This window comes from Chrysemys picta, chromosome 1 (assembly GCF_011386835.1).
Source record: "Chrysemys picta bellii isolate R12L10 chromosome 1, ASM1138683v2, whole genome shotgun sequence".
Taxonomy (NCBI): Eukaryota; Metazoa; Chordata; order Testudines; family Emydidae; genus Chrysemys; species Chrysemys picta.
Genome location: NC_088791.1, coordinates 111,723,029 through 111,736,185, shown reverse-complemented (window position 1 = coordinate 111,736,185; position 13,157 = coordinate 111,723,029). Strand labels below are relative to the sequence as shown.

Genomic DNA, 13,157 nt, shown 5'->3' with positions numbered 1-13,157 from the left:
TCTACCAGATGCTAATCTTTTCCACGGCTTTGGCAGGAACAAACACAGCGCGTTTGTAACCTGAGTTCAAACATAAAGAGACACTCGGGATGGGGAAGGCGGTGGGCTGAGGCTTTGCAAAAAAAAAGAGTTAACCCGTTTCTATGAACTGCCAGTAAGCGCTGCCTCCAAATCGGGACATTTTCCTCTGCCTAGGAGAGGGGTTTGTCGAGAGTTGGACAATTAATAGGAAACCTTAACGATCCTTTCGCATGGGCTTTACCGCAGAGGGGCAATCATCCGAGATCCCTGAAATTCTCTCAAGCAGAATTGGGTGGGGAAGGGACGTGGGTTTCTTTCCAAGGTGGGAGGGGGGCGGATCTGGAGACTTCTTGCAGGTACAGCAAGAAAACCACGAAACCCGCCGATTTTCACTCGAACATGGGCACAAAGCCCCTGGAGCCCGGGGGAAGAGCAGCCCTGACTCCCCTCGCGGGCTGCAAAGTTCCACTTCCCTACATTGGAAAATCACCTGCACCCCAAAGGAGGACAACGAATGGAAAGCAGTGACTTGAGACTCACCACCAGGAATTCGCGTCCGCCAGGAGCTGAGTGCAGCTGCAGAGGAGAGCGACGGTGAGCAGCAGCCTCGTCCCAGTCATAGTGCGCTTTTCCCGGCTCCGGCGCCCTTGGAAGAGCCCTTGAACCGACAGGCTCCAAGACAAGGCTCCCTGCAAAACGAGGAGAAACCCCAGAGAGGGGCCTGAGTCCAACGGGCGTGCGGGGATCACATCAGGGTCCTGATCCAGGGAAGCCGAGCGCCCCCTCCCACTTCTCTCTGCTCCAAAGCTCTCCGGGCGGGACCCCTTGCGCACAGCCAGCCCTGCCTGCAGACCCCTCCCCCGCCCTGCTCCCTTCCCCAGTGACCGGCCAGCAGCACTCAGGGACCTGCAGGGCTTTTATGAGGGTCCATCTGCCTTTGATTGGTCCGCACGCCAGGGTTCCTGGGAATGCACACTTCCAGGGTTTGTCAGCTAGTGACACTTGGGGAGGGGGAGGAGAGGGAAGAGCCCTGCAAAGGGAAGGACAAGGGAGTGTGAGGAGAGAGAAAGGGAAGGGACAGCGTGAGCGGGGAGAGGGTGCACTGGAGAGAAAAAGGAAAGGAGAGAAAAGCAGCAGCCCCCTCCCCATTTTTACATAGCTACCCTAACATCCCCACCCCTTCTTTACGTGCACAGTAGGGTGCAATCCAGCCCTCCCACCTAGCCAGCCGCCTGGAGATCTTCCAGGAATGAGGGCAACTAGGAGAGCCTGCAAAGCAAAGGGCAAAAAAGAGCTGTTAATGGGGCTAACGTTGGTGGGGGAAGAGTGAATCATGCAGTCCCCTCTTCATCGGGTCTTTCTCCTCCCTGCCTCAAGCAAGACCTCTCCAGGGGCCCCTTCCCGGGTCGAACAGAAGGCGCTGGGGATTGTAATGACCCCAGAGGGAAAGACCTGACCTGAGGCCTTTTTGCAGTCACAGATGTAATGAGGAAGCTCCTTCTGGGACACAGGAGTCACTGGGGCAAAGGGTCTGATCCCATCCAGGCTGACTGCAAAGGAACCGGCTGCTGGCCAAAGCTCTGTTCCAGAAGTGGATGGGACAGAGCTCGATCTGACAGTGGAAACCTGCATCCCTCCCTTCACCCAGCCCAGACTCGCTGACCTTCAGTGTGAAGCGCTGCAGAGAAGGGTGGGGGCTGGACAGGACAGCACCTAAGGGGCACCCATACCTAAGCCCTCCTGCCCATCCCAAGGATGCCTCACCACTTGACGTTCATATTCTCCAGCGATAATACCCCCATAAATACAGAGTGACAACCCCTGGGAAATGTACTCTGCCCCAGGCACCAGCCATGCAGAAATGCACCCCAGAGGCAATACTCCTGAACCCAGGCACACTACTGTCTCTTCCTTTTATCTGCCCCCCCCTCATTGAATCCGAAAGTCTCTCCAAGTTACTTAGCCCCAGCCCGAGAGGTGGGGATCCACAGACAGCCCCCTCCTCATGGTATTTCTTCCTCGGGTCTCTGTTTGCTGGGGGAGGACGCACAGGCAGGTGTGTGGGGTTGGCAGGGGGCAGATCAAAGGGAGAAACTCGCTCCTTCCCCTTTGTCATGCAGAGCCGCTTCGGAAATGATCTGGCCTCTACGGCAGCAAATGAACAGCCCCCCCTCTCCTCCCGAAAATAGTCCTCCCCTTCAAAAGGACCCCATATAATACCCCCCAATCCCGTTCCTCCAGGGCAGGAGGTCTGTGAATGCACTGGCTGGAACAGCTAGAGATGGAGCAGAGATAGGGCTGGCACCAGAGCCTAATGACTTTATAGGGGGGAGGAGGGGAGCCGGTCCAGAGAAGAGGAACGAGAGAACAGCTTCAAAGGCTCCTCTTGTCCAAACATCCTTCGCCATCCCCTGCTCAACCCCACCAGGCAGCTCTGCGGCAGGAATAACCAGACAGATCCTCACCCGCTCCCAGCTCAACTCACTCCTCAAGTAGCCAAGGCAAACACCACACTTTCCCCCTGCCATCCCCACCACTGCTGTCCGCTCATCGGCCCTGCTCGCCGCTCCCACTGCCCCCCCTTCGCACACACACACCCCATCCCCAATACGCTAACAGACCTGCTAACAAATCCTTCCCTCCCCCCGCCATCTCGCAAAGGGGAGGAAACCAGACGCCCTCTGCCTCATTGCACACACACCCCTGTCTCAGCCCACACCTAGCCCGCCCCTCCATTCGCGCTTCTCTATCCCTTCCCAGCTTCAATGGAGGACACCCACAGACAGACGCCTACGCCCCCAACCACGTCCTCCTCTTCCGGCCTGCCATCGCCCCAGAGGAGCGCAGGTGGCGGTGGTTCTGCTGCAGTGAGTTTGAAAGGTCAGCCTGCCGCTCCCCTCCAGTGACTGTCAAGTTGTGCCAGAAACATGTAGGTTCCAAGCTCTGCAAGTTACCTGCCTTTCATACAGCCTCATAAACACCAGCAGGGACATTAATCACCAGACTCAGCAGCTCATTCCACTCAAGGGTTTTGGGGGGGGGGGTTTAACCCAAATTCCTATCGCCTGCTACGGTGAAGTTGCTGTGTTTGTTTGTACCAGGCTTCGCTTACTCCACAGTCCAGATGTGCTCTACCTGCAGCTGGTGACCTGTCTCACCTGGCAGGCAGATGTGAGACTGCCAGCGCCAGAATTAGCCTTAGGACAAAAAGGCCTTGTGTGACCCAGATCCCCGAAGAGAGGCAAGCCACGCTGCCCAGGCACAGCAGGATCCATGTCTGAAGAAAACAGGACTACATTATTCACATCTTATACCTCTTCCCTCCTCCTACTTGTGTGTGTTGGAGGGGCTGTGGGAGTGGGGGTGTTTTTCAGGACTGTTTTTGTCAGTGATGGCAAAATGGACAGTTTCTCTTTCCAGTCTGGGGAGGAAGGAAGTTATGTGGGGGTGGATGGTTTTTCCATGACAAACAATGAATCTGCACAGAGGTGGTGTGATGTCACCCAAAGGTTTCCAGACAGCCTCAGGTATACCAGCCCCTCTTCCTTAGTGGAGGAGAGACTGCCTATTATAAGTGAAGTCCCCCCTTAGCAACAGAGGCAGAAGGAGGGGAGACCTTAAAAAAAAAAAAAAAGACAGATAAGGGAAAAAATAAGGATTTGTACCATGCTGTAGTAAATAAATGACTCATGCTGGGAAAGGAGTAACTGTCAGTTTACTCATAGCCAATACTCCCTATAGAGCCCTGCGCTGGAAGAATCTGGGAGTGGAGTAAGCTGTCAGCTCCCCACAAGCCATCCTCTTGATTCTTCCTGTTAAGAATGTGGGAATGGAGTAGTATGAACCTCTGTGAATAAGTGTACATGTGCAGAGCCATAGAAATCCAAGGCACAACTGTGGAGCTACTTACCACAGGCTTCATCTGTGATTTTGGGCCTGTGGCTTAATCTTTTGCATAGTAGAACTGTGAGGCTTAACTCATTAAAGTTTGTAAAGTCTTTTAAATCCTGAATAGACATACAAAGTATTCATTATTAATTAAATAATTGTTAATTAAGAAAAGTTTTAACAAAGCTGATGATATATCACAGTGAAATATCCTGCAATTTCCCAGCAGCATCTCAATGGGTAGTAGCTGACAGAAAAGCAAAGCAAAGCAGTGATCTCATTTTGAAGCATAGGAACATAGAAATTGCCATACTGGATCAGACCACTGGTCCATAGTCCAGTATCCTGTCACCGACAGTGGACAGTACCAAATGCTTCAGAGAAAGGTGCAAGAAACCCTGCAACAGGATTCCAGGTGGATTCTGCTGCTAATGACTGTCATTGTAGTGTGGTAATCTCCGTGGAGTTAAAATGTGAATTGTGAAACTGATTCCTCCTTCAGATCCCACAGATAACTAGTCTCAAAGGTGCCACAGGACCCTCTATTGCTTTCTTTAGTGACTGTGTTTATGGCCTCAGCTAAAGTGCTAATAGCAGGTAAGGTTTTGTTGAATAGCTCAGCCTAGGCAAGCAGCTCCCAAACCGTGGCCTGCAGAGAAGTTGGGTGGTGGTCTGCAAAGAGCTGTTAGGTCCCATTGTGCTATTTGACTTCCTTACTGCCAGCTGCTTCTAAAGATGTCCCTAGGGTCTTTACTGCAAACTTCTTTTAAGAATCTTGTGCTACATTTTTTAAACCTGCATTTCTAAAGCTGGCCCCTATATTAATATTTATCTTTACAACGAGGATGGAGCAGGTTTATACGATGCTGCCAGCATTGGAGGCTATCCTGGGCCACAGATCTGCGCATTCTTTAGCCACGGGGCCTGTGATTGCTGAGCCTTTCATTTCCCTTTGTTATTTACTATCACTCCCGCGTTGTCTTCAAAATAGAGGAACACCCCGTCTTTTCTCCGGTACGATTTCCGCTGCCGAATTACCACTGCCGGGTGCACCTTCTTCCTGAGCTCTGGCTTGCCCTTCTTGACAGTAGCCATGACCATGTCGTCTACACCAGCAGCTGGCAGCCTGTTCAGGCGCCCCTTAATCCCCTTCACGGAGATGATGTACAGGTTCTTGGCACCTGTGTTATCTGCATAGTTAAATTAATATTTAGGCACTCGGATAAGTGCCCTGATTTTCAGAGGGACCAAATATGGATTGACCTAATTTTAGGCATCCTAGTTTGAAATTGTAGCCTTATTTCATTCAATACGATCTATCAAAGATCCACCACCACTTTCCTATTATTGGTCCCTTTGCATGAGGGATGTTGCGTGATCACAACTAGAAGAGGGGTGTCCACGAGAGAATCTGCTAAGATTTGATACATACTATAGGAAAGTTGAATCCTGACCCAGGCGACATTGAAATCAGACCTGACAAATCCGAAAAGCTATCCCTACAATCTTCTGATCCTTGCTTTTTACTTGGGGAGGTCCCAAGTGTGACACTTTATCAAATGTTGTAAACAAAACACTAAAAGAAGTTTTAAGTCTCTTTCTGCTGCAACTTGTGTGATCATCATTCCTGCTTCTTGTTCAGTTTCCTCCAGACTGGGCGGGACTGGACACACATTCCTCCCTTTGCAATCAGAGCCCCTTTCAAGCTCCTGTTTATTCTCACAACTTGACTCTGGAGCAATTCCTGTTTCTAAGTGCTCACGATGTCCAATGCATCCTGGAGCATTTACTGCTGTCTAGATGGATCCTTCCTCCCAGTATGGACATGAGCCCACTTATTCATCAGGAGAAAAAAAAAAGATTCATATAAGCAGAGCCTCAGGAAACCAAGATCCAGCAAGGGTTCCATTACTGGGGAAAAGCGCCCCACCTCCTAGCCTAAAAGGGGAGCTCTGGGTCCATTGTCTGGCAGGAGTACCTCATGTATCCATAAGGAGTGCTCTAACTTCTGTGTCTGTAGAGAGGATTCCTAGGTTCTGTTAAGAGAGGCACCACAGGTGGCCCTAGAGCCATAGGCTCCAGCAGCCAGGTTTATTTTTACTGCCATTTTAGCTAAGGGCTCAAGAGCTTTGTTGCTACCATCAATTCAACTGAACTGATGTTAGAACCAGTGGAGAGGTTGTTTTTTTAAAGTTTCCCAAGGCCAAAGTGTCTCCACCTGCCAGAATTTTAAATCACCTTTTATTCCTCCACCTTGTGTTGGGCTGTACTCTTCATCCAAACTTGCTGAAGTTGAACTCTTCAGCTATTATTACTGAACTTCCAGCTCCTTGGGCCTAAGTGGATTCTCCTTTATAAATCTTTCGAAAGCTAAGTTTGTTGTTTTGTCTTTTCTTTAATTATTATTAACTGAACAGCAACCAGAGCTGACTGCATTATTTCAGCTCCAGCTGGGGTTTTACCAAGGTATTATAAAAATCTGTTGAATATCCCCAGACACAGATCCTCCATGTCTGGCTGTCTTGTGGCGTTCCCTGCCTTGTTAAATTGCTTCTCCACACAATCTCTCCATTTCCAGAGAAAGGGGCTATTATTCTTGCCAGACTCCTCCAGCTCACACTGCTTCTTGTCTCCTTTGGTACTTGTGCACTGTAGTATTTTATCTTTTTAAGTGCTCATATGCTACCTTTTTCTGCATCTCAGCACTTGTCAGCCTCTCTGGCACATCCACATTTCCTTTCCTTGTTACTTTGCTGCTACTTTAACCTTATTCTTCTCCATACTTCCTCTGGTCAGTGTTATTTAGTTTCACTGTCATTAAGGTCAGATACAGTCCAGAAAATGCCAAGATATACCTGCCAAACTCAGCATACCCTGTGACAGCTGTCTCTGAGGTGCATAACCAGGGAAAGAGAATGGAAAGGAATAGTGAGAAAACATGTTTGTTAAAAGCAATCAAAAAAGGACCAGATAATAGGCTGGATCAGCCACGTTGAAGCCAGAGAAGTGGATGGTAATAAAAAAAAATCACTTAACACTTACATGACACCGTCTTCCCAGACCTCAAAGCATTTAAAAAGGTGGGTAAACCGTCTTCTACAAATGGGGACTGAGGCAAAGAGCAGCTAAGTGACTTGCCTAAGGTCACACAGCAAGTCAGGATTAAACTCAATAGCCTGTTCTTTCATTCCTGTGCCATGCACAGGAATTAGGGTGGCAGGCAAAGTAGCTTTAAAACACCTTTGCTCTTACCAAGTTCCTGGCCCTGCTTGGGGCCTGCCCAGCCTCCTGCTTAAATTAAAGCAACTTCAGGGCTGCTGTAACTGTAACATTCTCCTAGAGCTGCCCACTACCTAAGAAAAGCAGAACTCAGTAAATTCTAGCCATGCTCTCAATTTCAGGGGCTGGGAAGGGGAGACAGCACAGAATCATTTTGGCAGCTGTACACCATCCTGGGAACCCCTTATGTTCGAGGTATTCCCCAGAGAATGAGGTTCATGGTCACCTAATTCCCATCTCTGTGCTCAGTCTTCTAGACCACTGTTGTATGTTGGGTCCAGTAGAAGACCTGAATCAGAAATACTGGACTAGACACATGTGAGCTGGATGGGGCACATTTTGCCCACACTTTGGACTTCATTATTCCTATTACTGAGATAACTCCCTGGTTTCTGGGAGAGCAGCATATCAGCTTTAAACATGGACTCACAACCGTCTTAATTTCATCTACTTAAATGAATAAATAATTTAAGATTGTAAATCAGTAATAAAATGTTTATGGACAGTCTAAAAATTACTGAACACTATACATTTTAAAAGACAAAATATTATCATTTGATGGCTGTTTGGTGATTTGACATAAGTTTGGTGTCACAATCCAATTTCCACTCACAAAAACCACCTCAATTTGTACTAATTAACCCCTCTTCAGAGGGCTTCAGAACTCCCCTCTCACCCGACAGGAGATACATCGAGTCAGAGTTGAAACATAAGATAGGACAGGGTTGGGGAAGCATTCACTGCTGCTGCCCAATGCTATATGTGTTCTGTGCACAAAAGAGTCCAGTCCTCAAGGCAGTATATCTGGCTCTTCACAAGTGCTAAATTTATATGGAGGATTAAACACTTTAAAGGGAAAACACATTACATTAGAAAGAAAGCAACATGGAAAATATTTTCTTCCTTTATTTGCCTGCCAACACCTGAATTCAGAGCTGATGTTTCACCTGCAACAGTTGATATCATCAGTCCCTCAAGCTGTGTAAGGAATGCAGCTCCCTGCTCTGCTAGAGGGCTAATGATGGCCACAATATTTGCAAGAGAATACAGAAATGTAAACTCAAATTTTGGCATGAAAGCAAGTATAACAGTCCCCATTTAAGATTAGGCTAGATATTAGGGCAAAGTTCTTAACAGTAGGAGCAACTGGGCAGTGAAATAGCTTCCCCAAGGTGATGCACCTTCTCTGCAGAGATTCAAGAACAGGTCAAACAAGAGGAACATGCTGGATGACCTTCAAGTGGTGTTTTCTGACCCTGATCCTGTAAGGTGCTCAGGACCTTTAACTCCCACTGAAGTCAGTAGGTGCTGAGGACATTGAACACTTCCCAGAATCTCACAGAATTACACTCCATGTTTCTGTTCACATATCTCAACTGAGTTTTGTTCCATAATTTGTATTAACTCCGTGAAATAGCAAGGAGTGTACAGTACACAAGGTACTGAGTTTTGCTGTTGTTATATGGCTTCAAGTTCCCCATGAGCAAACAGCCTAGAGAAACATTTAGAAGCTCAAAACAAAGAGTTACTATCTGTAAGTGTCAGTCAGAGGGATCAGTTGTCTCCCATTTGTTTCCTTTACTAAAAATACTACCAGTAATTCCTGACACATGACTATAGCTACCAATAACCATGAAAAATATTAAGCCACAATCAGTTCTATTTCAATGTAATTTTTCTCTCTGTGTCCTTTAAAATCTTTAGAAATAGTTCCATAAACTCCCTGTAATAATAATAATAATAATAGTCACAAAACCTTACTAGCATTAAGAAGGTAATCCCCAAAACACCTCTTTGAAGTATTATCATCCTCATCTTACAGATGAGAAAACTGAGGCACAGAAAGGTTGCATGACTTGCCTAAGGTCACACAGAAAGCCTGTGGCAGAGCTAGGAATAATGACCTTGATTCAGCAAAGCACTAAAGCATATACTTAAAGTTAAGCATGTACTTAAATGTTTTGCTGAACTGTGGCTAAAATCAAGATCTCCTGTCTTCCATTTCCATCCTTTGGCCACCCAATCATCCTTCCATTGATTAGGCAATATTCCTGCTTGGACACAAAGCACTCAATCCCACAAGTAATAAAGAAAATACATTGGAATTAAAGCTATAGTTATCTAATCTTACCTAGTTACATACATTTACTGTAACTAGGCAGGCAATTTCCCAAGCAAAGAAAACCTTATTTGCACCACATATTTCATAAGGATTTTAGTATAAACAGAATTTATAGAAAATATCAAAGCACTACAAATAAGGTCTTGTCTACATGCATTTTTTTTACCAATTTAACTAATTAGTTTGGAAACCTCTATGGTTAAAATCAGTGCAATTTGTGTGAACAATCTTATTCAGTTTAAAATGATCTTGTATTGATTTAGCTTACATTGGTAAGGAGACAACTTAAGCTAAATCAGTAAGAGACACTCTTATGACAGATCTATAGACAAACCTGCACTGAAATAACCAAATCAATTTTAATTCATACCATTACTTATTTCTGTGCAAGTCAATGTGTGGACACTCTTATTTCAGAGCAAAAGTACCCTATCTAGAGCTGACAAAATTGGAACAGGACACTTTTATTCCATAGAGTGTTCATACATAGATTTGCACCAAAATGACTTATAGTGTGAATTAAAACTGATAAGGTTATTTTGGTACTAATTTATGTATAGACAAACCCTTAAACAGAAATAAGAGTGTCCACACAATTGGGTTTCACTGATTTAATTCAATCAGTTTCTAAACTGATTTATTTAAATCGGTACATTTTTGTCATGCAGACAAGACCTAACATTAAGGCGTATGGGCATGGGTACAGACACCTGAATTCACTCTCACGAAAAGGCACCTCTGCACACAAGTACCTGCTATTTCACATGTAAGGTTTTTGCAGTGGCAACTGGTACACCCTTCTCTGAAGTTCAGACTCTAAACGTCTGTTCTTCAAGACACAAAAGACAGGAAAATTCAAAGCTAAATTTAAAAAATTACTAAAAATGCCAGTGCACTTCCCCCCCATATTTCTTCCTTCTCAATGTCTGTCAGATCCAGTTTGCTCAGTTTTCTAGTCAAAAGAGGTTTTTTTTTTAACTGCCAGAGCTGTAAATACACTCAGAAGCTCAACATCTAGCTCTTCTCCCATCAGCATGAGGTGTAAACTGCCAGCTTTGCGGGTGTTGCAGGAACCATAATAGAAAGCAGCTCACTCCCCTCACAGCTGTGTTGGATCTGCAGGGCTAAGAGGAATGAAAATTTGTTTTACACCAGTGAACTCAGCAGATATGACGAAGTTCTGGCAGAACTGCTCATCTAACCATAGGGACACTTTAAGGCTGCAGTTATTATTCCGCACTGGGGCCAGACTCTCAAAAGACCTCAGGCTCTTGTTTAGGCACCAAGATAAGTGGACAGATTTTCCAAACAGCTCTGCACATAGGGGTACCAAGCAATTTTTAAAATCAGACGATAATTGCCATAACAGGAATTTCCAGGTACGGACCCCTTTGGCAAATTTAGCCTAAACGGATATCTAAGTGAGAACTGAACTGTTTGGAAAATCTGGCCTAGCCTGTGGACGCTGAGCACTTGAAAATCTGATCTATAGTGCCTACATTTTGCAGCCCATAAGTACTGATCTAAAATACTTGTCATTCCTTCACTAGGTGCAATGATGTTGGAAAAGGATGTTTAGATTTCTATTATTTGTTGGTCCAAAATGAATCTTGGTTATGTTCATACCTCAGATGTCACCACCCTGTCATACTCATGCTTGGGGAAGAAAAGAAAGTGTTATTGAGTAATTCTTATTCACAATGAAATGGAAATGTGTGTGTTGGGAGTACAATGACGATATCATTAGACTTCCTAGTTTGTGACACTCAAGTTACAGTTGTGCTGGCAGTCTCAGCTACGAGATACAAGGTGAGATCTTCAGCTTGTGTAAATAATCATAGCTCCACTGAATATGCTTATTTACACCAGTGGAGGATCTGACCCTGTGTTTCTAGCGGTAAGAGCAGGGGCCTTTGAGCCAAGCCCTTAGATTTTATTCCTAGCACGTCTTCTGATATGCTGTGGGATTTTGGGACGCACTAGTTCATAGAGACTCTGATTCAGTTTCTCCATCTGCCAAATGGAGATATCTATTTCAACAGTGGTGTTACAATAGTTTGTAAAATGTTTCAAGATCCTTATATGAAAAAAATTATATAAATGTAATCTATTATTATTATTAATTCCCCATTCAGAATTATGTCTAGGCAGAAAATTATCAAACACAAGGGATTAACTTGTGGGAGATAATTTTTTCCACAAACTTAATAAAACTGTTTATTATGACCTTTAACTTAGAAGAAAACCAAACACCCCCACAAAAATTTAGTGGGTAACAATTCAAATAAGGATTAATAAATTAAAAAAAAAAATCTTGGAAGGCAGTTATTTCAGAATGTCATCCAAAAGGTCATTGACAATATTGAAGATTTCTTCCATGATTATCTTGTACACTTCTGTTCTTCTTGGTTAATGAAATATTAAATATGATGGATGGAAAGGGACAGGGGAAGTTCTGTGGGTGGAATGACTATTCATCTGGAATGCAAGCTGGCTTTGTTGACCAAATAAAGATTAATGTTCTTCCATTGGAATAAAGGGTTCTCCCATGGAAATAAAGTAGGTTTGAGGCAGGAGATAAGTGGTGGGGAGGGGTCATTTGTTGGCAGAGGCAGGGAGAGATGCTTACTGTTGTGCAGGAGGGTTGCATTTCATAATGTGTGTGTACGTGCATGTGGTTTGTGTGACAGTGTAGTCCAGAACAAGCCTGTGCCTGTGTCAGTGGATGAGTTTGTGCTTTGGATTGTATGCTGGAGAATGAAATAATTCCTATGTAGGGATATATGCTCTTATATTACTACAGCTAGTAGAGATTTTTCTTTCCTTAGGTTGCAGCCTGTTTTTTAGAATGGAAAGTTCTTTAGTCTCTCTCTGATGCTACCTGTGTGTGGTTCAGCTGGCAAGCATTGTACCTTTTGTTTGCACCCAGAGATTCCTTACATGGGAAGTAATGTACCTATTGGTTAGAGGGGAGACTGGCAGTCAAGAGTCCTAGGTTCTATTCCCAATGGCATTGTCTTGCTCTTTGACCTTGGACAAATTGGTTAGTTTCTCTGTGCCTCATTTCCCCCATAACACTTACCAAGCTTTGTAAACATTTTTACGTCCTTGGTAATATGGTTATTTATTATTACATGGAAATATTTGAGAACTGTGGCAGTGTGTGTTCGAGACCATCTTCTAGGGGAAGCATATGTGGGATGTGATTGAGAATATATTTGTGTATTGCACATAATAATCATGTTATATTTTCATTTATGTGATGCTCCTTGCAGGGAGCTCTCTGGACATTTAACAAAATGTAACTAAAACCACATAGTCTTAAACATAAAGAGAGAGACAGTGTGCGTTTCATGCAAAGGTTAAACAAAAAAATCTGTTTAATATCACTTTGGGGATTAGAGAAGTTAGGGTAAAACAAATATCCAGAACAAAGTCTGAGCAGTTGCTTCCAGGAAAGCACGTGTATGTGTGTGCGCCTGCACATCTGCATATTCAATATGTCTTACTGGGAAAACCAGGGGAAAACAGGAAGCTGGGCATTTTCAGTGCGGGGATTAGATGGAAACATGTGACCTAATCTAAGTAAAATACAGTTTGGTTGCCAACTGACTTGCTAAAATGCCATTGCTCTCTAGTCTCCATTGAAACAGAGGGGGGGCTTGACCTTGTGGTTAAAACACTGGATGGGGAATTAGGAGATCTGTGCTATAGGCCTTCCCTGCCAGAGACTAAGCATGTGACTTTTGGAAAGTCACTTACACCCAGATCTTCCACGGTATTTAAGATCCTAACTCATATTCATTTCAGTAGGAGTTTGGTACCTCAATACCTGTGAGGATCTGGG

General features: G+C 44.8%; 1 protein-coding gene across 3 annotated transcripts in view; it reads right to left on the bottom strand.

The window, feature by feature from the left end:
* WNT5B (Wnt family member 5B) overlaps positions 1 to 13,157 on the bottom strand; it is a 98,216-nt gene that overhangs the window by 20,148 nt on the left and 64,911 nt on the right. For 2 of the 3 annotated variants that reach the window (XM_065566847.1, XM_005287995.4), the window contains one exon: positions 562 to 710. In XM_065566847.1, the coding sequence (XP_065422919.1) occupies positions 562 to 641 (80 nt within the window). In that variant the 5' untranslated portion in view covers positions 642 to 710. Of the gene's footprint in view, positions 1 to 561; positions 711 to 927; positions 1,119 to 13,157 lie in introns of those variants that run through there. The other variant, XM_024101956.3, reaches the window with a different exon arrangement.